The 23116-nt window shown below is 52.4% G+C and overlaps 1 protein-coding gene across 2 annotated transcripts in view; it reads left to right on the top strand.

Annotated features, from left to right (window-relative positions):
- The first annotated feature begins 211 nt into the window (after positions 1 to 211).
- RAB11FIP4 (RAB11 family interacting protein 4) overlaps positions 212 to 23116 on the top strand; it is a 108097-nt gene continuing 85192 nt past the window's right edge. The window contains exon 1 of one of the 2 annotated variants that reach the window (XM_042255436.2): positions 212 to 394. In XM_042255436.2, coding sequence (XP_042111370.1) covers positions 236 to 394 — 159 coding nt within the window. In that variant the 5' untranslated portion in view covers positions 212 to 235. The remainder of the gene's footprint in view (positions 395 to 23116) is intronic. The other variant, XM_042255438.2, reaches the window with a different exon arrangement.

Genomic DNA, 23116 nt, shown 5'->3' with positions numbered 1-23116 from the left:
GCGGCCGCCCTCGGAGGCGCGCGGCTCCTTTTGTCTGCAGCCTCCCGCTCCCCCGCCCGCCCCGAGCCGCGGGGCTGCGGCGCCGCTGCTGACACGGCTCGGCCGCCGCCGCCACCGGGCGGAGGCTGCGCGTCGCAGCGCCGGGCGGAGGGCGCGCGGCGATGGCGGCGGCGGCGGCGGCGGCGGCGCGGGGCGGGAGGGCGCGTGGCTCGGGCTAGCTGCGGGGCCGGCCCGGATGGCGGGCGGCGCGGGCTGGGCGGGCGCCCCCGCGGCTCTGCTGCGCTCAGTGCGCCGCCTGCGCGAGGTGTTCGAGGTGTGCGGCCGCGACCCCGACGGCTTCCTGCGCGTGGAGCGCGTCGCGGCGCTCGGACTGCGCTTTGGCCAAGGCGAGGAGGTAAGGGCCCCGCGGCGGGGGTGCCCGCGCCCCAGTCCCCCCACCCCCGGCTTCCTAGCCCTTTCACCTGCCCGCTCCCAGTCCCCGGCGGCGGCGGCGGCTGCAGCCCTGAGGCATCCCGCCGGACCTGAGGACTTCGAGCCCCGGGGCTTCCCCGCCCTGTCGGACCCTGGCTTTCCACCTTTCGCGCAGGTGCTGCGAGTGTCACGCATCGCGCCCCGGAGTGGGGAGCAGGGGGGCTTCTCTGCCCACCTTGCTTACCCCGGGCCCTGAGGGTCCCTCTAACCATTCTTCAGCCTACTCGGTATATGGGGCGGGGGGAACCGTCAGATTCTAGCTCTGGGACCCCCTCCCCTGCCTGCCCTGCGGAGACCGAATTGCAGAGGTCCGGTGCAGGAATCCCAGGACGGGGGCCGGGGTTAGGGGCGGGATGGAGTAGGGGGGAAGCACACGCCCCACTGGGCCTGGCCGAGGGTAGGAGAGGACAACTAGGGGCGCTCTACCGCCTCGGCCCCTTGACTGCACCCAGCCGGCCTGGAACCTAGCGGGAGGTGTCTGCCTTCGGCCTTCCTGGATTCTCAGCCTAGCGCCTGGTGACCACCCCTCCTCCCCGCACCCTGCGGGCTCCGAGGGGCAGGCCTGACTGGCAGCTGGCTGTGGCGGCAAGCAAGCCTGCCACAGCCAAGCTGGGGAACAGCAGCTGAGCAGTGTCTGCAACGGGGTGGGGGCCGCGCGGATCTGGGGAAAGCAGGAACAGTGTTAGCAGGGCTGTGATCCGAGGGTGGGTGCTGCCAGTAGGGTGAGCAGAGACCAGTGTCCTCTCATGCCATGGAGGAGAGGTGGGTATGTGTGTGTGGTGGGGGATGTGCAAGGCACCTACCTGGCAGGAGAGCATCCCACACTCCTGCTCCTGCCCACTCTGAAATGGTCAGGGCACGAAACCTTGAGTAGTGACTTTCCAAGGCCACCTGAGGCCTCTGGCTCTGCATTGGCACTCCCTGGCTTTCTGTTCCGGGAACAGCTGGGGCCTAGCATTCCAGAACATGGGAGAACCCGGGCCTGGTTGGGTTGGATCCATGCCTCCCTGTCACCTGGCAAGGGGGAAGGATGATAGATAATCGTCTCTTTGTGGTCGCTGGGCTGGGCTGGGGCCTGGGAGTCCCTGAGAGCGGTAGGTAGAAGAGGATGAGGCAGGTGTCAAGTCTGAGGACTCAGGTACCACGTGTGGGAGAGGCCCATTGCTGCCCGCCCTTTGGAACCCAGGCTCTCCCTCTGCCAGGATCTGCTCAGGGCGCTTTCCTGCAGCCCCTTGATCTTTCTTCCCAAAGGCTGGTCTGACCCCTCCCATCCTCTGAGGCAGGCTGCAGACCCCAGCTGGCCCTGGCTGCAACTGGAGTCCCAGAGCCACGGTCTCAATGGTGGGAAGAGCTTCCCAGCAGGCTCTGGCAGGCAGCCACGTTAGCTCTCGGTGAGCCCCTCACCAGCCCCACCTTCTCCCGGAGCTGAGCAGCTCCTCTTGTTTGCGCTTCTGCCTCTTAACACTCAGGAGCCAAACCTGCTGTCACTTAGTCATTGTGGTTCTTCACAGGGACTCACATGGGTCTCACTTCTACGTGGCAGTCTTTAAATATGTGAAAACAGCACTCCTGTCCCCTTCCCCCTCTCTCCCTCCCATCTGCCCTTCTCCAGGCCAAATACCCTCTATTCTTGAAGCCTCAGGCCATTTCCATAGGACCTGGCAGGGGCCAAACCTCTGGCTTCCAGCCCTGAAGCCCCATCAACTGTGTGACACTTTTCCTAGTAATAACATGGAGGGGCTGGACCAGGGACCCCCGGGACTGTTCCAGCCCCAGCGCATCACACACAGCAGGTGTCTGGGGGCAAGGCTGTCTTTTGAGAGGTGCCCTCAGGTTAAGTTTCTGGCCACTGAAATCCCTTGGGATCTTTCTTAGCCACCCGTGCCAAGCCAAAATGCCCCTTTATCCTGGAGGAGGATCAGTGATTTTCTTTTAAATGTATTTGTTTATTTAGGGTCTTGGTTGTGCTGGGTCTTAGTTGTGGCACGTAGGATCTTTGATTATCCTTGTGGCACGCGAGTTCTTCATTTCCAGCGTGTGGGATCTGGTTCCTTGAGCAGGGATCGATCCTATGCCGCCTGCATCAGGAACATGGAGCCCTGATTTTTCTTTTTAAAGCATAATTTTCTATCATTACAAAATCAGTTTATATGCACTGTGGGAATAGAAATATGGACAAGCAAAAACCAGAGTGCCATGTTCCCATCCCCCAGGTAGCCCCGCTGTGACACCTCGCTCACATCCTTCCAGAGCTGTTTCTATGCTTATATGTAAATTTTCTCCATAAAATGAGGTCATGCTGTGCATACTGTCTTGTAACCTGATTTTTTCCCAGTAAATGATCAGCACTTTTCTGCTCCAATAAATTCTCAGCTTAATTATTATGCATAACTTATTCAGATTTCCCTATTTGGCCCCAAAAGGCTGATCTGTGCTGTTTTGTTCAAACCACTTTCCTCACCAGAACCGTGCACTGCATCCAGTTGTTCTGACCTCTAGGTCTCTCTTTCTTTAATTCAGTTCTTTTTTTTTTTCAACTTGAATAATCCTGACTTGTTGAAGAGATCAGGCCTGTTGTCTGTGTCAGTAATTTCTTGGATCTAAACCTGTAACTTGGACTTTATTCCTGTTGAATTTCATCTTGTTCATTTCATCCTGTTGTAACAGAAAATAGAGAGAATTTATTGAGTAGGCCAAGAAGGTCACTCGGCTTTCTCCGCGCGATGTTGCAGAAGAGCCCGAGTGAACTTTTTGCCTACCCAATACAGTCCTACGTTTGTCACTCAGATGCCGTCCTGCCTGCTCGTTGGAGAAGTGGGAGCTTTACATCTCAGTCTCCCAGGCTGGTTGTAAACCCAGGCAGGACCACGGACAGAGCCTTGTAGGGGTGGTTCTGCTCACATAGTGTTAAGAACTGAGATCCACAGGATTACATTTTTCAGCCCTGCTCACTGCACACCAGATTCACACATGCACACCTGTTTTGCACTAAAAAATAGGAATGTCATTCCCCCCTTCGAAATGCTATGTTTTCTGACAGTTTCTATCCCGTTTGTTTAAAAATCACATAGAAACCTAAGTTGCAAAGTATAAAACAGTATCCATGAGGCCATATTGACATCAGTAAGTGATTTAATAAATGAATAAATAAATACTAGGAAAGTCTCCTGTGCAGGAATTAAAATAATTTATGTAGATAATTCTCCATCAACGAGGTGCAGCATAATCCCCCACCCTTGTGTGACATATGCATAGTGACACCCTCTAAAGAGCACAGTATGGAAAGAGGGGAAAAGGCCAGCTCTTCAGTGGAGAATCCCGACACACTCTGCCTCAGCTGGGTCACCAAGGTCAACATCAGCCATGATAAGTCATGTAGATATTAATATTATGTATCTTTCATATGATATGATGGGAGAGGAAATTTACCCCTGCAGTCTCCCTCCCAAACCCGTCACCCTGGTCTAGTCATGAGAAAACATCATGCAAACCTCGATAGACAGACATTATTCTACACAGCACCTGCTTAGTCCTGCTCACATTTGTCAAGTTCATCAAATTCAAGGGAAGTCTGAGAAACTGTCCTAGCCACGCAGAGTCTAAGGAGACATGACAACTGAATATAATGTGGTGTCCTGGATGGGGCCCTGGAACAAGAAGAGGACTTTAGGCAAAAACTAAGGACGTTTGAGTGAAGACTTTAGTTAATAATAATATTATATATAATATCACATTGGCCTCTGATATTCCCCTAATGTATTGACTTGGGAATCATAGAAAAGAGAAGACATTTTGATGAAAACATGAGTCATATGTGAGATACATAACTTGACAATTCTCAGAATGTAAGGATGGGGGCAGGGGGGAGCAGACCCAACACTGTCCCAACCCTGGAAGTCTGTATTAAGTAGGAGTGGGATCTCTATGATGAGGATGGAAATGATGGCCCAGTGCCCTGAACTCCTGTTGACTTCTCATATCTTGCTTTTGTTTCTAACCTCCCTAGGCCTTTGTTTACTCATCCATAAAATGGGGGCGATAACAGGCCCCATTCCATAGCATTATTGTGGGGCTTGAACACGTTAATACATGTAAAGCATTCAGTGTCTGCATGGAGTAGGCCCACTGTCAGAACTGCTGCTACTCTTGTTTTTTTGTAAACACTTGCTAGCATCTTTGAGAGGCTGTTCTAGGCTGAGGGGTTCTTGGGGGATTGAGGTCCAGATCTATGAACAGTCCCTGGTGCTCTGGGCCCACCCTCCTTGTCCAGCTCTGAGCTTCCGGCTCTGAGCTACACCTGTAAATGGAGGTATCCAGGTGCTCCCCCATATAACCTGGTGCAGACAGGAACAGCATGTTCGTGGGTCCACTGATGTGGGGCTGGGAGGGGGTTCTGCCCCAGCTCTGGCGGGAGTGTGTGTGTGTTGGGGGCTGGGGAGTGTTGAGGGCAGATGCTCCTTTGCCTCCTGCTGCAGCAGCCCCAGTGGCCACCCCACCCCAGGGACCGGAGCAGTCCCACCAGGTTGAGCACAGAAGGGGAGGCTGACAGCTGGCTGGGGTTGACAGTTAGAGGTGGATGAACCCGATCTAGAGTGGGATGGAAGGCAAAATGCCCGTTGGCCTGGAAACAGTGAATGTCATGCCTGGGTGAACCGCTGTCCTCAACATGATTGGGTGAATGCTCTGAAATTTTTATAGGATAGTCTTAATGGAAATACCTTTCACATTCGGTGGTTGTCAATACACGTGTCCAGGATTTAAAAAAATTTTTTTTCCATTAATATCTTGCATACCTATTATATGCCAAAACTCCTCCAGGCACCGGGACTCAGGAGTGACCTGGAACTTACATGGGGGAGGGGCTGGAAAGGAAACTGGCAAAGGAATGGCAAGTACTGTCCGGTGGAGTCGGGTACTAGGGAGAATCAGAAAGTACTGAGACAAGAAGATTTTTGCCCTTAGAATGACCATGGACAGCCTCTTCTCTCATAGACGGACATTTGGATGGAGCCTGGAATGAACTGGGGGTTGCGCCTTGCAGAGATCTGGAGAAAGCTGATCCAGGCAGAGGCAGGAGGGGTCCCAGGGGTTAGAGGCACAGCAAGAGGAGTGAAGGGAGGGGGCAGGGCTGGGCAGGGCAACCTGTGGGGAGGCTGTGCCTCCATCCATGTGAGACTTGCTGGAGACTGGAGCTAGGGCGAAGCAGAAGAGACGCGCCTGCAATTGAATAATACAGCTGTTGGAAGTGGGTGTGAGAGGAGAGAATTTGGAGAATTTGGAGGCAGCCATTTCCTGGATAGGAAAGACTGAGGCAGGAGGCAGGTTGGGCAAAGAGTCAGGAGTTCCAAGCTGGCCTGTGAAACCCGCCATGCACCTGGCGTCCCAGTGGGGTTGTGGAGCCGGCCAGTGACAGATCCAAAGAATGTGCTTTAGCCCTTCAATGCATTCTACCTGCCCACCTACCCATCAACCCTTCCATCTCCTTATCTATTCCTTACCCATCCATCCATTTGTCCATCCATCTGTTCACCCACCCATCCACCAGCCTCCCCGTCTCTCCATCCACCACCCGACATTTACTATCTTCGAGCACAAAGCCTAAGCCTAGATCCAGGGATAGGGACTGGCATTTGCAGGGAGTGACAAGCGGCTCCACACAGGGAAGGGCAGGAGGCACAGGAAGGGCAGCGGGGTGAGAGCAAGGGCCGGCTGGTGACCTTAGGGACCTTAGGAAGGGCTCAGGGGCTGGGACTGTGCAACCGGCTCAGAGCTGAGTTTGGATGGCGGCAGCAGCCCAGCACCTGCCTCCACTCACTGGACTTAGCTGTTTTTACAATTTGATTTCTCACTTTCCACATAGGCTATTGGGTCTGGCAAGGTCTTTCTGAAAGAAGGGAAAGCCCAGGTTATTTAAAAGGTGCTTATTATGATGGACGGACCTCAGCTTCCTTCTCTGTAAGATGGGAGTCAGCAGTCCTCTTTGTGGGCCTGTTTGGAGGAAAGGAGATAATATATAAAGGCCAAGCACAGCACCTGTTGGCATGGTCTCTCCTGCCCACCTGCTCTCAGCCCCTGGAGGGCACCTCTGGCCCCTTTCTAACACCTGGTACTTTTCTGGGCTTGGCCTCCTTTGTGCAAGGGCCAGAGTTGCTCCTGCAGTGGCTCTGTGGACAGAGTGGGGTGAGGAAAGGATGGGTGCTGATGGCCTTCATATTTCTTATTCCTTTTCATCCCTGCCATGAGATGAGGATCTGAGAGGTGAAATAAGTTGTCTGGGGTCCCACAGTAGTTGGAGTTGGGATATGAACCCAGGTCTGTCTGATTCTAAAACTGCCTCCCTAGCTGCCTGCCACTGGGAGTCCCAGGTTCAAGTGCCAGGGGATGGGAAAATGATCAGATCTGAGTTTCACGAATTTGACATAGAATCTTCCAATCCGAGACCTCCTCGGGCTTTCTAAATCTGGGATGGTCTGGGTTCCAGACGCGGAGCAGTGCAGGCAGGGGCTATAAGTAGATTTGTAATCTACAGGGCGGGCGAGCACTGCATGTAGGTGGGGCTGCAGGCAGTGTGCCACCCAAAAGATACTATGGAAGGTGGCAGGTGCCAGCAGGAAGCTGAGGTTTCAGAGCAGAGAGCGACTGCCTGCAGCCTCACCCTGAATTATGCATCACCACCACTTCCTGAGTGATTAAAGAGTCTCGGGAGGCCAGGATTTCTCTGGCTGCTCCGGTTTCCTGCCTGGCGCCCTTCTGAGATCCTCTGCAGTCCTGGGCGGGTGTGTGGCAAGGGCAGGGCCTGGACATCCTTCTGGACACCCAGTCCATGTTCTCCAGGCCCGCGCTGGGGCTCTTCCCAGCCATGGAAGGCCTGTGACCCCTCTTGCTCTCCAACTACTCCACCTCTCCCTGGCGTCTCAGCTCAGAACAGGCTGGCTTTTAACTTTCTCCCTGTGCCACAGAGAAGTGTTTGGGAACCTGGCCCTGGCATCAGACGCATCTGGTTTGAGACCCAGCTCTGCCACTTTCTAGCTACATGACCCTGAGAGGTTATTTAACCTCTCTGTGCCTCAGTCTGCTTATCTGTAAAGCGGGATAATGTTACTGTTTTTCAGTTGCTAAATTGTGTCTGACTCTTTCCAACCCCATGGACTGTAGCCCACCAGACTCCTCTGCCCTTGGGATTTCTGCAGGCAAGACTGCTGGAGTAGGCTGCCATTTCTTCCTCCAGGGGATCTTCCCGACCCAGGGATCAAACCCACGTCACTTAGTTCTCCTGTTAATGTGACTGTTACTGCTGCTCACTCTAGGTTTTCTGGACGGGCTGTTTCCATTCTTTTACAGATCTTTTTGAGCACCTGCTCTGTCAAGTTTGATGTTGTCAAACCAAACTTGGGTCCACTTGCCCCCTTGCACTAAATCTCCTGACACCCAGGCTGTGGTGAAAGAAAGTGCAGCATTTGTTGAAGGCACCACGCAACGAATCAAAGCAGCTCAAAAGGCCTCAACTCCCCAGTGGTTTTCAGGGAAAGGTTTTTAAAGACGTGGTGAGGGAGGGCGTTGCACGCACAGTGCATGATCAGCTCATGGACGTTCTTCTGATTGGTTGGTGGTGAGGTAATCAGCAGTCAACATCATCAACTTTCTGGTTCCACCTGGTCTGGGGTCTACGTGCTTGTGTCCGCAGGCACTTAACCACTTCCGCTTGGTGGGGGTTTCAGTATCTGAGGAACAGGGCAAGGATATGGCTCAGAATGTTATCTGTAGCCTTTGAGGAGGAACTAAAGGTCCTTGGTTTTGCTTAATGGCTAAACTACTATTGTCTTGCTCGACTTGTTTTCCTTTGTTTCTGCCTTTTCTCACTTCTCTGGTAGCTGTGATCTTTGGAACTCAGGGAAAACCTCAGAGGCTAAAAGTTTCCTACAGACAAGAGGCAGGTGAGGACATGGGGGATGATCCTGGGAAGGCCCCGTAGGGTCCTGCTCAGTTATAATGCAGAACACGCAGCTGGTGAGGTTAGGACTCCTTCCCCGAGGGAGGGAGCTCCTGCGGGGGAGGGAGGCTCTAAGAGAGAAATCTCTGTTCCCAGCTGTGAGAAGGGCAGGGCTGGTGGCCTCTTCAGGTGTAGCTGGGGCATGAAGACAGTAGACACGCTCTGCCTGGAGATGGGAAAGGCTTCCCGGAGGTGATGCTGGGCCTGAGTCTTTTGTTTCCTTTCAAAGATTTCTGTATTTCTTTATGGCTATTCTGGGTCTTCTCTAGCTGTGACAAACCGGAGCTGCTCTTCATTGCGGTGCGCAGGCTTCCCATCGTGGCTTCTCTTGTTGCAGACACAGGCTGTGGTGTGTGGGCTTTAGTAGTTGCAGCTCAGAAGCTCTTGAGCGTCGCCTCAGTAGTTGTGACGCACGGGCTCAGTTGTCCCTTGGCATGTGGGATCGTCCCAGATCTGGGATTGAACCTGTGTCCCCTGCATTGGCAGGAGGATTCTTTACTACTGAGCCACCAGGGAAGCCCCTGAACTTGAGTCTTGAACAGGGTCCCCCAAAGTGGAAGGGAAGGAGGGCTGAAGGGTAACTTGGCAGGAGAGAGGGCGGGACGGAGCGGAGAGGGGCTGCCAGGCAGGTGAGGACGGGGTGGGTTTTATCCCAAACGTGGAAGCAGAGGGTAAGGCGGCTCTGTTGTGTTTCAGACAAACCCATCTGGAAGTCGGGTGAAAGTCGCTCAGTCGTGTCTGTCTCTTTGCGACCCCGTGGACTGTAGAGTCCATGGAATTCTCCAGGCCAGAATGCTGGAGTGGGTAGCCTTTCCATCCTCCAGGGGATCTTCCCAACCCAGGGATCGAGCTCAGGTCGCCCACGTTGCAGGCTGCAGGCGGATTCTTTACCAGCTGAGACACCAGGGAAGCCCGGAAATCGGGTGGGGCTAGGGAAAAGAGACGAAGTTGGGAGACCTCTCTCCCCGTCCAGGGATGATTGGGCTGGTGAGCGAAGGGAAGGGTCAGAGGGCAGCTGCTGGGCCGTTTGCAGGACCTCACAGCACAGAGCTGGGACAAACAGGACAGCACATCCTTTCATGAGTAAGAGTCCTGTGTGACCCCCCTGGGTGACTGGGTGATGCAGTCTGAGTTCAAGTGTGGGTACAACCAGTTGGAGGATGCTCACACACATGAGCAGGTCCTGGGGCTCCTAGCCCTGCCTTTACTCTCAGGAATTCCCACGAGGGTAGCTGCTCTTTATTTTAAAAACAAAAAAAAGTCCCAAATATTGTTGTCGATTTATCAGCAACTCTAGAGGGCAAGGAAAGGGAAAGGGAAGTCGCTCAGTCGTGTCCGACCCTCAGCGACCCCACGGACTGCAGCCTACCAGGGCCTCCGTCCGTGGGATTTTCCAGGCAAGAGTGCTGGAGTGGGGTGCCATTGTCTTCTCTTTAGAAGAGAAGACATGCAATAGAGTGCAGTAATCACCCTGCCATCGTGAAGCTAGCGCTGAACTGTTTCTGGATCTCAAAATCCACTTCCTGTCCTTAGCAGTTAACCACATGCATTTGTGACCCACGTGTGTGAGCTGTTTTGGCTCATACAGTATCCACCTAATGATATTTGCTGTGTCTGAGTCCCAGACAGAGCCATGTCCCCTCTCTGCTTAAATCTGGGCCAGGATTGAGCGTCCCTGGTCACTACTAATATCTTCACTGTGTTCCACCCGGAGGGGAACCTGGCTGGCTGGTCAACCCCTCAACCGCTGACGCTCCAGCAGCTTCTGCCTGCCTCAGCCCCTGAGCTGGTGTGAGCAGGGTGGAAGCCAAACGGAGCTGTGCTCCCAGAGAGTGGAGGTTGGGGGTGAAGAGGGAGGGGTCCTGGGCAGCCCCAAGCCTGCAGGGCGTGCTGGGATGGACCTCCCTCAGTACCACTGACCATCCCCTGGCTCCCAGCCTGGGTGGGCTCTTCCCAGCCTAGCACTTGGCTGCCAGCCAGAAGACTGGCCTGCGGCACAGACTTCTAAAACCCTGACTCCAGGTGGGGATGACCAGGGGACACCTGCTCCCAGGCTCTAGACACTGAGTGGATGGAATCGAGAGCCTGTGTGCCCACTCAACTGGACACAGCCATGTGGACCTCCGGCCATACTTCCTGGGGCCACGGAGGGTCTTTGTTTCTCTCCGTCTGTCCCCTCCCCTTTCCCTTCCCTACCTCCTGACTGGCCAAATATCAGACCCCCTCTGAGGCGTGAGGGTCCCCATCAACACTGAGTATTAGTTCAGATTTGTTTCCCAGCTTAATGAGTGTATAATAAGATCTCAAACTGGTTTAAATTTTCATTTTTAATTGCTAATGCGACCTTGCACTTTTTTCCATGTTACTGTTTATTCTTGGTATTTCCTTCTGCACAAACTGGTATGTCCATCTCTTTTGAGCACTTATCAAGAGGAATTTTTGTTTTGATCTTTATATTTTTAAATCAGTTCTTTGTATTTTTAATATCATTTATCTTTTTTTTCTTATTCTGTTGCTTTTTCATTTTCATTCTATATCCTGCATTTGAATATTTCTGTTTTCAGTTATATCATATCTGCATTATTTCTAATTATATTTTTCACTTTTCAGTAGTTAGGCACTTATTTCCCACCTCTAGCAAGAAAAAAAATAAGCTATCTTATTTATAAGCCCCAATTTATGAAAATATTTGACTTTGACTCATTTGGAATTTATCATGAGGCTCATGTAACATTTGGTTCTATTTATAGTTTGAATTTATTTCTAAACTAGAACTGAGTTTCATTGTTTCTTTTTTCTGTTTCTTTTCCTTGTGCTTTGTGTTGAAAATGTTCAAACAGACCGTTGAAGGAAGGGTCTGATAAACACGCAGATACTCTTCGTCTAGACTCACTGTTACTTTCTCTCACATTTGCTTTTTCTTTCTTTATTTTGTCACTGATAGTCTGTCATCTATCTCCTTCTGTGTTGCTTTGCAGAAGCATTTTAAGTAAGTAAAGACATCTTGACATTTTCCCCATAAACACTTCGGAATGTAGGGACAAAGACAGTCTCTTATCTAAACAAGAGCTACCATCACACCTAGGACTTAATCTTATATCAGATTCCCCCAGTTGTCCTCAAAATGTCCTGCCTAGCTCCCTTTTCTTTTGATTTAGGATCTAGTCAAGGATCACATATAGCATCTGGTTTGTCCTGTGCCTGTTTCGTCTCCCTGAAATCAGTACTATCTCTGATTTTCTTTGCTCCTATAACTCACATTGATGTCTTCTGCCAAGTCCAAGGCCAGTTGTCCTATAGGCTCTGCCATAGCCTGGGTGTATCTGACTGCTTCCTCGCACTTTTGGCAAGAAGAGTTGATGGTGTGTGCTCCTCGGAGCATCACATAAGGGGTCACATGATGTCGGTTTGTCCCATTAAGTGCTGATGCTGATTTTGACCGGTTGGGTAAGGCTGCATCTGCTTGATCTCTTCAGTATAATGGTGCTTTTTCTCCTTTATAATTAGTTTGTGGGAGGGTACCTTAGACAGTGTGAATATTTGGTTCTCTCATAGCTTTTCACACAGTGGCTTTAGCATTCTTTTTTTAGAGCTTATTTTTTATTTTTGGTTGCACTGGGTCTCCGTTGCTGTCTGGGCTTTCTCTGGTTGCAGAGAGTGGGGGGATACTCTCTCGTTGGTGTCCAGGGCTGCTCACTTTGGTGGCTTCTCTCGTTGCTGGGCACAGGCTCTAGGGCACACAGTTGTGGCACCCGGGCTGAGTCGCTCTGTGGCAGGTGGAATCTTTCTGGACCAGGGACTGAGCTGGTGTCCCTCGCATTGGCAGGTGGATTCTTGTCCAGCGTATCACCAAGGAAGTCTGATTTTAGTATTCCTTGATGCTCCTGGCCCATGTGAATTACACAGGTAGCTGCAAAATGATGGTTTTTCTGTCATCCCTTCTAGATACAGAGATTGTTCTGTAAAGAAGATCTTTCCTTCACTCCCTTTCCCGAATGTCACTATGGACTGATGGATGCTTTTCTCTCCCATTTTTATAATCTGTTGCCATTGTTATTCTTTGCGATGTGCAAAGATTTTTTTTGTCTTGTTTTTAATGCAGCATTGTAAAATTTTGATCATTATTTCTTGGTATATTTTAAAATTGAGAAAAGTCAACCATCATTACCTTTAAAAAAAAAAGAGCTCTCTGATTCTTCACCGTTTATGGATTTTTAAGTATATAAACACATTTTCAAGTTCTTTAATTGGTATTGCATTAAGCTTATTAATTTAGAGAATATCACCATCTTTATTATATGCTTAGTTCTCCCAGTAGGAGCAAAATATTAACATTAAAAATAAATGTCTTAGAATTAGGCTAAATTAGTGTTTAATATTTAATGTGCTTGGTTACTACTGAGAATGAAATAATTTTTTCCAATGATTTTTTTTTACTAGCTGCATGTCACTAGTATATAAGAATACTATTGATTTTTATCAATTTATCGCATATCTCCCCACTGGTCTGAACTCATTTATTACTTATAGTACTTTTTCTGGTTGATTTCTTGGGATTTTCTAGGTAAACAATCATGTCCTCTTCCAAAAGTAATGATTTCAATATGTCTTTTCTTATTTTTATGAGTGTAATGACTTTTCCTTCTGAGATGGGACTCACACCTATTTCTAAAACTATTTGGTTTATTATTATTGGTATTATTATTGGTCTTACTTTGCGGCATGTGGGATCTTAGTTCTCAAACCAGGAATCGAACCGAAGTCCCCTGCAGCGGAAGCGTGGAGTCCTAACCACTGGACCACCAGGGAAGTTCCTAAAACTAGCTGTAAATCAACTATATTAACTATATTTCAGTAAATTTTTTAAAAAAGGATAATTGTATAATGTGAAGAAAAATAAAACTAGTTGGAGCCTGCCTGGGCACTGGAGACATGGCCCTGACTGAGGAGGGCGCAGGAGTAGCTGAGTTGCAAGTTAAGAACATACTGGGGTGGGCGCCTGAGCTGCAGCTACCTCAGGTGGTCTCACGACAGTGGCCCAAAGGCCGTGGTGCTGAGGCTGGTTTTGCTCCAGGAGCGTGTCTAATGCAGAGGGAAGGGCCTGGCAAGAGGTGGTCGGGTGTCTAGGCTGAGGATCAGCAGAGGACGCCACCCTCCAAAGGCAGAGAAACAGAAGCAGCACACCAAGGGGATGGACAGATTGAAACTTGCTGGGCACAGATGACCGCAGAGCTAGTGCTGGGACAGACATGGCTGGTGGGCTGAGGAGGGCGTCCCTCGGCCTCTGCTCTGGTCTTGAACTAGTTGGTGGAGCCACTCGGTGTGAGAGGTGGTGGGGATGACAGAGGCGGAAGCCCAGCATCCTTTCCTGGTTATTCTTTTCAAATGGAGTGACTGTTACTCACTACCATTGAGTATAACACTGGTCCCTGGGTTTAGGTTTATCATCTTTAGCACGTTACTGAAGACCAAAGACCACCTCCTCCCTGCCCCAGTTTTTCCCCCTTTGGCTGTGGCCACACAGCTTGTGGGATTGTAGTTCCTGACCAAGGATTAAAACCTGCACCACGGCAGTGAAACCACTGAGTCCTAACCACTGGACTGCCGGGGAACTTTGCATTCTTCTTCCATTAGAATGCAGTTCAAGACCAGAGGGTAAATTGTACCACGTGTCTTCCCAGCATCTATGCAGTGTTTTAATGATGTTTGCTATTTTCCCAGTCACGGCAAAGGGTTAAGCTTGGAAGAGGGTGGAATTGTGATGGGCCAGGAATGGGGAGGGGTAGTTCCCCAAAGGCAAGGAAGGCACACCTGCCAGGTGAGGGGCATCCTGGCATTGGGCAGAGAGAAACCGCAGCTGCGTGGGTCTACCTGACTGTGCAGTCTGCCTGGCAGGGTCAGGAAGATGTGTGGGAGGCGGTGTTGGTTTCTGTGGTTCTCTTGCGAGACAGAATGTGAGAGCTCCTTCAGAATTCCCAGGAGAGGTGACAGTTGTGGCAGAGAGGATGTGAGGGTAGGAACGCCCTAGACGCGGCAGCCTCTTCTGCCCATTTCTGCCCCCTTAGGGTCAGGCCTCCAGGAGGGGCAGCCAGCTTCCTTTCCGGAAGATGCTTAGTTCTGGAAGGTCCCTGGGAGATCCCACTGGACATCTCCTCTGCACAGAGGTGCAGTCAGCACTGCACCCCAGGAGCCGCCTGGCAGTGGGGGATGGACGACTGGACCAGGGTACCTTCAGTCTCAAGGTACCACCCTGCATCACCCACCTCCGTCACCCATCATTTTGCTGTGGAAATAACCCATTTAACGTCCTGCACAGAGAGAAACTCTGACGGTGGTGCCGCCCAAAGCAGGGGGTTTGAAGAGCCCTGAGTTTGAAGAATCTTGGTCCTGCAAAGAGAGGGCATCCTGTCAAGAAAGTTTGAAAATATTACCTACTTACCCCTCGCAGCAGTTCAGTTAAAAATTCTGACTTGGGCCCAGAATGTCTCTGAGTTGTTGATCTCAGAATCCTTTTTTCATGGGACACCTTGATATACTCTAAGAAATGCCCTCCTGGTGACCTTGGGTACGGGTTCAGTCTCTCTGGGTTCTATTTGCTTCCTTAGCAAAACTGGGACCCTAACCCCCATCCTGCATACCTCACGGGGACAGTGATGGGAAGGGGCTGGGCCATGTTAGTCTCTGCTGTCCCCATTGGCCTGAGAGGCAGTTGGACACAGTGACCAGACCGTGGTCGAGCCTCTTGGTGTCTCCAGCCCCTACCTGGGCCTGCTCGTCCGAAGTGTGGGGTAAACACCCACGAGTCCCATGGAAATAGACAGGATCCTGGAAATGGCACCCTCAGGCTCCAGGCACATGTGGGTTTCAGGTTCCCCTGCCAGGGCCGCAGGCTGTGCAGCTCTGCTGAGATCCTTTGGATTTTCTTCAAGGGAGAGACCTAGGGTAGGCAAGACATCGCCCTTGCCCTGTGGCTACTATAGGTATCTGCCTGACCCCTACCAGGCAACAGGGAGGGGACTTGATTCACGTGGGGGACTTCAGGCTGATGGGGTGTCAGCAGCATATACCTACATGGTATTTTTTTTTTTAATTCATGTCTTTTTAATTGAAGGATAAGCACTTTAGCATATGGTGTTGGTTTCTGCCATACATCACCATGAATCAGCCTAGTGTTTATTTTTTGCCAAGCTCTCCAATCCATAATCTCCGTGGGTCCCCACAGGAACAGAATGAGGTGGCGTCTGCCAGCTCCATCTCACAGGCCAGAACCCCAAGGCTTAGCGAGGTCAGGGTTCGTCCAGGGTCTGGTGGTGAGTGTGCGACGCGGCTGCGTTTCTCCTCACCCTGATTCAGGAATTCCGCAGTGAGGCTCTCAGGACTCACAGTCTTTCTCATTTGCCACCTTCTGTTGTGCTGACAGCAACAACGTGGACATTTCCGGCTGAAGCCCCCTGTTTTGTCATTTCAAGTAACTAAACCTCAATTCACTAGAAGATAATGAATGAGATGTTTCCTGTTAGCCCCATTTTCTGGGCAACAGAGGGCTGGCAGGAAGGCGTCTGTCTTTTTGACTTGCATTGTCTGTGTGGGGTTGAAGGGTGCAGCCTGGGGCTAAGGAGGGGTGATTGGACCCAGGAGCTGGGTCAGTACTGGAGGGTGGGGGTAGGATGGATGGGACAGGTGTGGGGGGGGTCGGGGAACCACAGCCTGGGGGAGACACTGGGGTGGCATGGGCTCTCAGTGCCCCTGGGCCAGCACACCCCTTTCATGAGCAACCATTCCCATTAAATAACAAAATGGAACGGACCTAAAACTAACCAAAGCCATAGAGTGAGCCGCGCCTTTCAGACTATTCTGAGGACCCAAATTACCAACCGAGGGCCTAACGCCAAGGTCAGAACCAGTGGACGCAAGCTCCACCCTCCTGGGGCTCTTTGAGCCCGTGCCCAACCCTCCCCAAACAGTGTCCCAGGACAAGTGCCCTCCCTTACCCCTTAAAGGGCAAGTTCCCTCCTGCCCCATCAGCCAGGAAAAAACCCCCCAGGGGCGGGGATAGCCTTGGCCTCACCACCCACCTGCCCTCAGGCCCACCCCTGGTCTTCCTCCCGGTGCTGGCACCCCGGAGTCCCAAGTGGCACACACAGACTGGCCTCGCTCTTGGACCTCTCCCTCCCAATCCTGGAAGGATCCTGAGAAGTCACCTAAAATCTCACTTCCTGAGAGGTCACCTGGAACCTCACCAGTCCGAGTGCCCATGGTAGCGCGTCTCCCAGGAGCTGGTCAGAGATGTGGACTCTCAAGCCTGGCCCCAAGCCTCCCTGATCTCAACCTGCATTTAAACAAGCCGCAGGTGTGTCGCAGGCACCCTGAAGTCCCAGGCCTGGGGAGGGGATTTCCTGCATCTTTTCCATCCCACAAGAGGAAAGGTCTGTGCTTCCATCTCTTCTTCCCACACGGCTGGTGCTGGACCTGCCCATGCCGGGCACGGGCCGACTGAGGGAGGGCACCCATGGGGCCCTCTGCCCAGACCTGCGAGCCTCTCTGAGTCCTGGTCTCTGAAGCCCTCAAGCCACAGCCTTCCCCTTTGTGCGGGTGGCCACCCCCGTCCCTCATCCCTGACATGTTCCCTACATCTGCCACCATGGAGAGGAGTCAGGGCTGCCCCGCCACCCTTGGAGACAGGTCAGCGTCACTAGTTAGAAGTGGAGGGGACTCTCTTCTCGGCGTCTACTGGGCTTGGCAGGGAGACCTGTGGCTGAGTGCCCCGGGATCTGGATTTGTGGTCAGGAAAAGACCCTGGAAAGTCATCCCCAGCCGCTGAAGTCCTCCCAGTGAGCCTCAGGCTCCTCACCCCAAACTCCTCCTCCTTCTCGGGGACCTCCCAGGGACTGTCGCCATCATCCACCCAGAGCCGTGAGACGGGGCCTGAGAGTCTGCGCACCTCCTCCCTGCCCAAATCCAGCAAGCTGGGCCCCTGGCCTTTAAGCTCTTCCCTCTAGACCTCTCTCTCCTTCCCCTATGCGGCCCTGGTCTGCAGGCCTCCCATGTCCCTCCACACTGCCCTGTGAACTCTGGGCTCCTTCCCAAACCACAAACCTGCTTCGCCGGCCCTCTTCTAAAGGGGAGAGTCTGATGGGTCCCAGCCCTGTTCCCCTCTCCCACTTATTATCTGCCTGCCCTCCAGCCACACAGGGCAGCTGATGGTTGCCCAAGTCCTTCAGGCCCCTCCTTGGCCTGGCTGCCTTCCTCCTCCTCCCTGCCTTTGCTCGGGCAGTTCCCCCATCACCACCCCCTATCCAGCTGTCGTGTTCAAGTCTGCCGTCGTTCAGGGTCCAGCATAACCACCACCTCCTCCAAGCCCTCTGTTTCCTCTTGGCTCCCACTGCTGGAGATTTGGGTAGTAGTATAGCAGTATGGGCTTCCCTGTTGGCTCAGATGGTAAAGAATCCACAGGCGGGAGACCTGGGTTCGATCCCTGGGTTGGGAAGATCCCCTGGAGGAGGGCATGGCAACCCACTCCAGTATTCTTGCCTGGAGAATCCCAGGATTCATGGACAGAGGAGCCTGGCGGGCTGCAGTCCGTGGAGTTGCAGAGTCGGACACCACTGAGTGACTAAGCGCACACATGAGCATTACGGTGGATTCACAAGTAGCTCAATGGTGAAGAATCCGCTTGCCAGTGCAGAAGACCCGGGTTTGATCCCTGGATCGGAAAGATCCCCTGATGAAGGACGTGGCAACCCACTGCAGTATTCTTGCCCGGAGAATCCCATGGACAGAGGAGCCTGGTGGGCTACAGTCCATGGGGTCGCAAAGAGTCGGGCACAACTGAGCACGCATGCATGGTGAATTCTGTTCTTTTCTAACTCCACAATACTGTGAGTAATTTTTTAAAAGAATAAAACAAGCTTTTTGTCCCCCGCTCTGAGTTAAAAAAAAATGATCCAATCCATTTAAAAAATTCAACCAAGTAAAGAATGTAGAAAGAAGAGGTGAAAGGACCGCTGTCCCAGCAGATGGAGACAACCCGTGTCCCAGCTTCGTGACCAGCCTCCGGGCACTGAGTGCCTGGAACACGCTCATTTACCTGGAGTTTGCTCTGTGCCAGGTTCCAGGCTAAGCTCCGGGTCTTTCCTTTTAAATCCTAACACCTCATGAGGCACTCGTTATTGCTCCGAGAGGTTGAGCCAGTCACTGTTGGTCACACAGCTGGTCACACAGCTTGGTCACACGGCAGGAGGACCTCCTACTGCCCCTGGGCATATGGCAGTGTTAACAGCCATGTACACACCTGGTTGCTGTTCCCTGGGCTATTTTTATTTTATTTCACTGAGAAGTACAGCCGGACAGCTGTCCTTTTCCTGGGAGCTTCCTGGGAGCTGGTCTGTTCCCTCCCCCGCCCCCGCCCCGGGCAGTCGGGCTGAGGAGACGTTTGCTGAGGGACTGGACAGGGGGACAGATGGATGCACAGGCCACTTCACCTCAGAGACCACCCGGCTTCTGTCCCTTTCGTTCCTATTCAGACACCGAACAAAGCCCTCTTGGGTGGCCTGAGGGATTCTGCTCAGGAGTGGCCAGGCTGTGAATGAGGGGCCGGGTGGTGACACTTGGACCCGCCGGGGTCTCATAATGGAAGGAGTCCCTTGCCCTGGAGGCGGTGGCCTGGGTACCATGTGACTGCCCTGCAGGCCACCTGGCCCGAGGCACCCCAACCCCGTTCCTTTCTCTGTGGTGCACCGAGCACCTTTTCTCACACAGCCACCCTCCCGCCCCTCCCTTTAACTCCTGCGGCATCCAGAGGAGAGCGGCCTTTATCTGTCAGCCCCCTACACACACGCGCACACGCGCATCCAGCTGTAAGAACCAGAAACCAATGCGAAGTGGCTTAAATGCTGAGAAAACGTATATTTCATCCTAGCACGTGGGCCCAAGGTAGGGCAGCGCCAGGGCTGGCACCTTCAGGGGCTCAGAGGCATCGTCCCACACCTAACCTCATTCCATCAGCTCCCCCAGTTAGGCCCGGGGTGTGTCCTCTCTCCAAGAGGCAAGAAGTGGGGGGAGCACTTCCTGTGAGTTTTTTCTTTTTCCCCATCATCAAGGAAAACCTCTCCTAGAAGCCTCCTACGGGGGTTTCCTCGTGTCTCATTGGTCAGAAGTGTACAACATGCTTTTGCTTAAACCAATCACTCGCAAGGGGGCTGAGCCCACCTGTCTAGCTTGGTCCAGTCAGGACTCATGCCCTGGAGTTGAGGTTCCCCAAGACACCTGGTCCAGAAGAGGTGGGCAGCCATCTCAGCCACATCAGGGCTGCCCAAAGGGGAGCGGGTAGAGGAGGGGCAACATGGAGGTGACCAGCAAGATCTGCTTAGGTCCTTGTTCTCATTTCTTGACTTTATAGAAGAAAGGAAGTGAAAGAGTCAGGTTGAATAAGCCCCCAGGGTCACACTTCAGGGTCCCCATGCCATTTATTTACTGGGTCCCTAGTGAAGCTGTGTTAGATGAAGACATTTGCTACTAGCTCTTTACTCCATCTATTTCTTCTGATTTTCTTCTCTTTATCTGCCTAACTCCTTCCCCCTCCAACCATGGACTTCCTGGGAAAAACATTAGAATCCTACGGACATCAGAGCAGAAGAGACCCTCAATGCTAATGGCATCAGCGGCTTCCATTCATTTTCCGGATGGGGAAACAGAGGCCCAGAGAGGGAGGGGTCTCCCCAAGACCACTCTGTGAGGTCCCTGATGGCAGAGTTAGCACGGGACTGAGGGCCAAGAAAGCGCAGCGAGCCTGAGACTCGCAAAAATGCTTGGAGCCCACCCTCCTGGCATGTGACTTGTGCAGTCACACGGGGCTCAGTGCTCTGCAGTCACTATCTTGAAATTCCAAATAAGATTTTAAATGAAGGGTCTTAATGTTTCCACCTGCACTGGCCCCACAAATAACAAAGCTGACCCTGAACCCCCAGCTCCTGACTCCTACAAGGCACACTTCCCCACCCACCTGTGGTCCAGTCAGCGAGTCTGACTGACTCCACGGGACAGCCCTTCCCAGGGAGGAGAGCAGGCTTCCAGAGGCTGGGGGTGGTCCCCAGCGGAGCCAGGGGTGCAGGACCTGACAGGACCCCTTGGGAATCCCTCCCTCATCTCCAGCTGGCTCGGCCTGACTCCCCTCCTCTCCGCTCCCTGCTGAGAATTAACAGAGAGGGCTGGTGGCTGCCCCCTCCCCCAGCCTCTGTGCCCTGTGTCCTTTGGGCTGGGGGTGGGGGCTCCAGAGTACAGGGCCCCATTGTGTGCCCTGATGGCAGGCAGCTGGGCTGCTGGGAAAGTGGATAAACAAGCAGTCCTGAGCGTGTGCTCCTGAGGCCCGAGGGAAGGCCAGGATCCCCTGGGGTGGTGGGAATAGATGGGAGTGACCCAGCTCTGTCTCCCGGGAGGACTGGAAGCAGTGAGATGTGTGAAATGCTCGAAATAACACCTGACACCTAGGCAGTGCTCTTCAGCGGGGGACTTTGGGACTTGTGACTGTCACTCTAGGTCTGTGACACTGGGGATAAAGTACCGCCTCCTGGGCGTGGCTTCCAAGCCCTTCTTCAGACCCTGTTCCCTCTCTTCCTGGCCTCATCCGTGATGACACTCGGCTTCCCATTTGCCCTCGTGGCCTCCCTCACCCCAGAACTCTAGCCTTGGCTGGTACCCCCTCTCTCCGCTGCTCCCTTGGCTGCCCGCCACACCTTTCCCCACCAGCCTCTCCCAGCGGAATACTGTCCAGCCAGTCCTGGATTCAGGATGCCCCGGGCCATGTTCCTGACCCCAGCTGTCCCTCTCTCTGGAGCTCTCGGCTCTAGCAGCTGCCTCACCGCCTCTGGGGGTCTTCTCCCCAGAAGCACTCAGAAGGCAGACGAGGCTGGCGGTGGGGAGCACGACTCCCAGCGGTGGTCTCCCATCAGAGCTGACAGCACATCCTGGTCCAGCCCAGGATCCTCCAGGGGCCTGAGCCTCCCCGCTTGGCTGCCCACCTGACTTTGCAGCTGCTTTTTTATGCTCGGGAGTTTCAACTCCATCCAACTTCAAGCCCAGCCCTGGTACTCCCTTCGATGGTACAGAAAACTTCAGGGGCTCAGCTAAGCCAAGTGTCCACCTAGGGTAGCAGGACCTGCCACTCAGATGCCCCCAGTTTCAGGAAGGGAGCAGCCTGGGAGGATGGAGAACTTGGACTTTAGGGGTTACCATGGCAAACTGGGAGGAGAGCAGAGGCCTGTCTAAAAGAGTGTGCTCTAGGACTTCCCTGGGGTCCAGTGGCTAAGACTCCTAAGGCGAGGGACCGGGTTCGATCCCTGGTCAGGGAACTAGATCCCACATGCCACAATTAAAGACCCAGATGCCTCCACAAAGATCAAAGATCCCGCATGCCGCCCCTAAGACTCAGCGCAGCCAAATAAATAAGAATAAATATTAAAAAGAGAGGGAGGGTGTGCTGTAACTCAATGGGGGCCCACTATTGCTGTGGGGAAGCATAAACCCAATGTTCCCAAATCTTTAAGAAAAGCCAGATATCCCACTCTGTGTGTGCAGTGTCCTTGATTTAAAAAGAAATTTTTAGAGCGACTTCCCTGATGGTCCAGTGGTTAAGATTCTACACATCTAGTGCAAGGGGCTCGGGTTCCATCCCTAGTCATGGAATTAAGACTCTGCATGCTGCAGGGGCATGGCCACACAGACACAAAGTTAGCTTTACAAATAATAAATCTCACTTTTTGTCGGGGAGGGGACATGATTCCATGAGTTTTAACATCTGCATGGATTCCTGTAACCACCACCGCAGTCAGGGTACAAAACAGTTCACCTCCCCCTACATTCCCTGGTGCCGCCCCTTTGCGCCCCTTTGCGTTTAAACTGCCTCCTCCTCCCTCCCCTTGACAACCAGCGACCTGTTCTCTGTCTTGATCGGTTTGCCTTTTCGCAGCGCTGGAATCGCCATTTGTAACCTTTTGAGACTGGTATCTTTTGCAGAGTAAAGGCGTTTGAGAGTCCTCCACCTGCTATCGATTGTTCCTTTTTATTACAGAAGAATTTGTTTATCCATCCACTGTCAGAGGATATTTGACATGTTCCCGTGTTTTGGCGATGTGTGTAATGCTGTTAGACACATTCGTGCGCAGTGTTTTGTGTGTGAACATAGCTTTTATTTCTCTAGGATAAGGACGTTCTGTTCTGTTCTGAGCTGGCCGAGAGTTTTTATCGTGAATGGATGTTGAATTTGTATTGCTTTGTCTCATCCACTGAGATGATCGTGTGATCTTTCTTCTTCGGTCAGCTTTAGATTTCATCAGTTAATGGTCAAATATTGAACTAGCCTTGATGGATAAACTCTACTCGGTTGTGGCCATGTAAATAATTAATTAACGTATATAAAAATAAATAATATATAAGTATAGACTGCATATTCTGTGGGCTTCACAAATGTATAATGACATATTCCATCTTTAAACAGTGGTCTCTCAGTATCTGGGAATTGGTTCTAGGACCCACATGGATCCCAAAAAACTTGGATGCTCAAGTCCCTAAGTTGGCCCTCTGTTATCCAAGGTTCCTCAGTATTTGTGGTTCTGCATCCATAGATTCAACTAACCGCAGATCATACAGTATTATATGCAC

The sequence above is a fragment of the Ovis aries genome, chromosome 11 (assembly GCF_016772045.2).
Source record: "Ovis aries strain OAR_USU_Benz2616 breed Rambouillet chromosome 11, ARS-UI_Ramb_v3.0, whole genome shotgun sequence".
NCBI lineage: Eukaryota > Metazoa > Chordata > Mammalia > Artiodactyla > Bovidae > Ovis > Ovis aries.
This window is presented reverse-complemented; position numbering and strand designations above follow the sequence as displayed.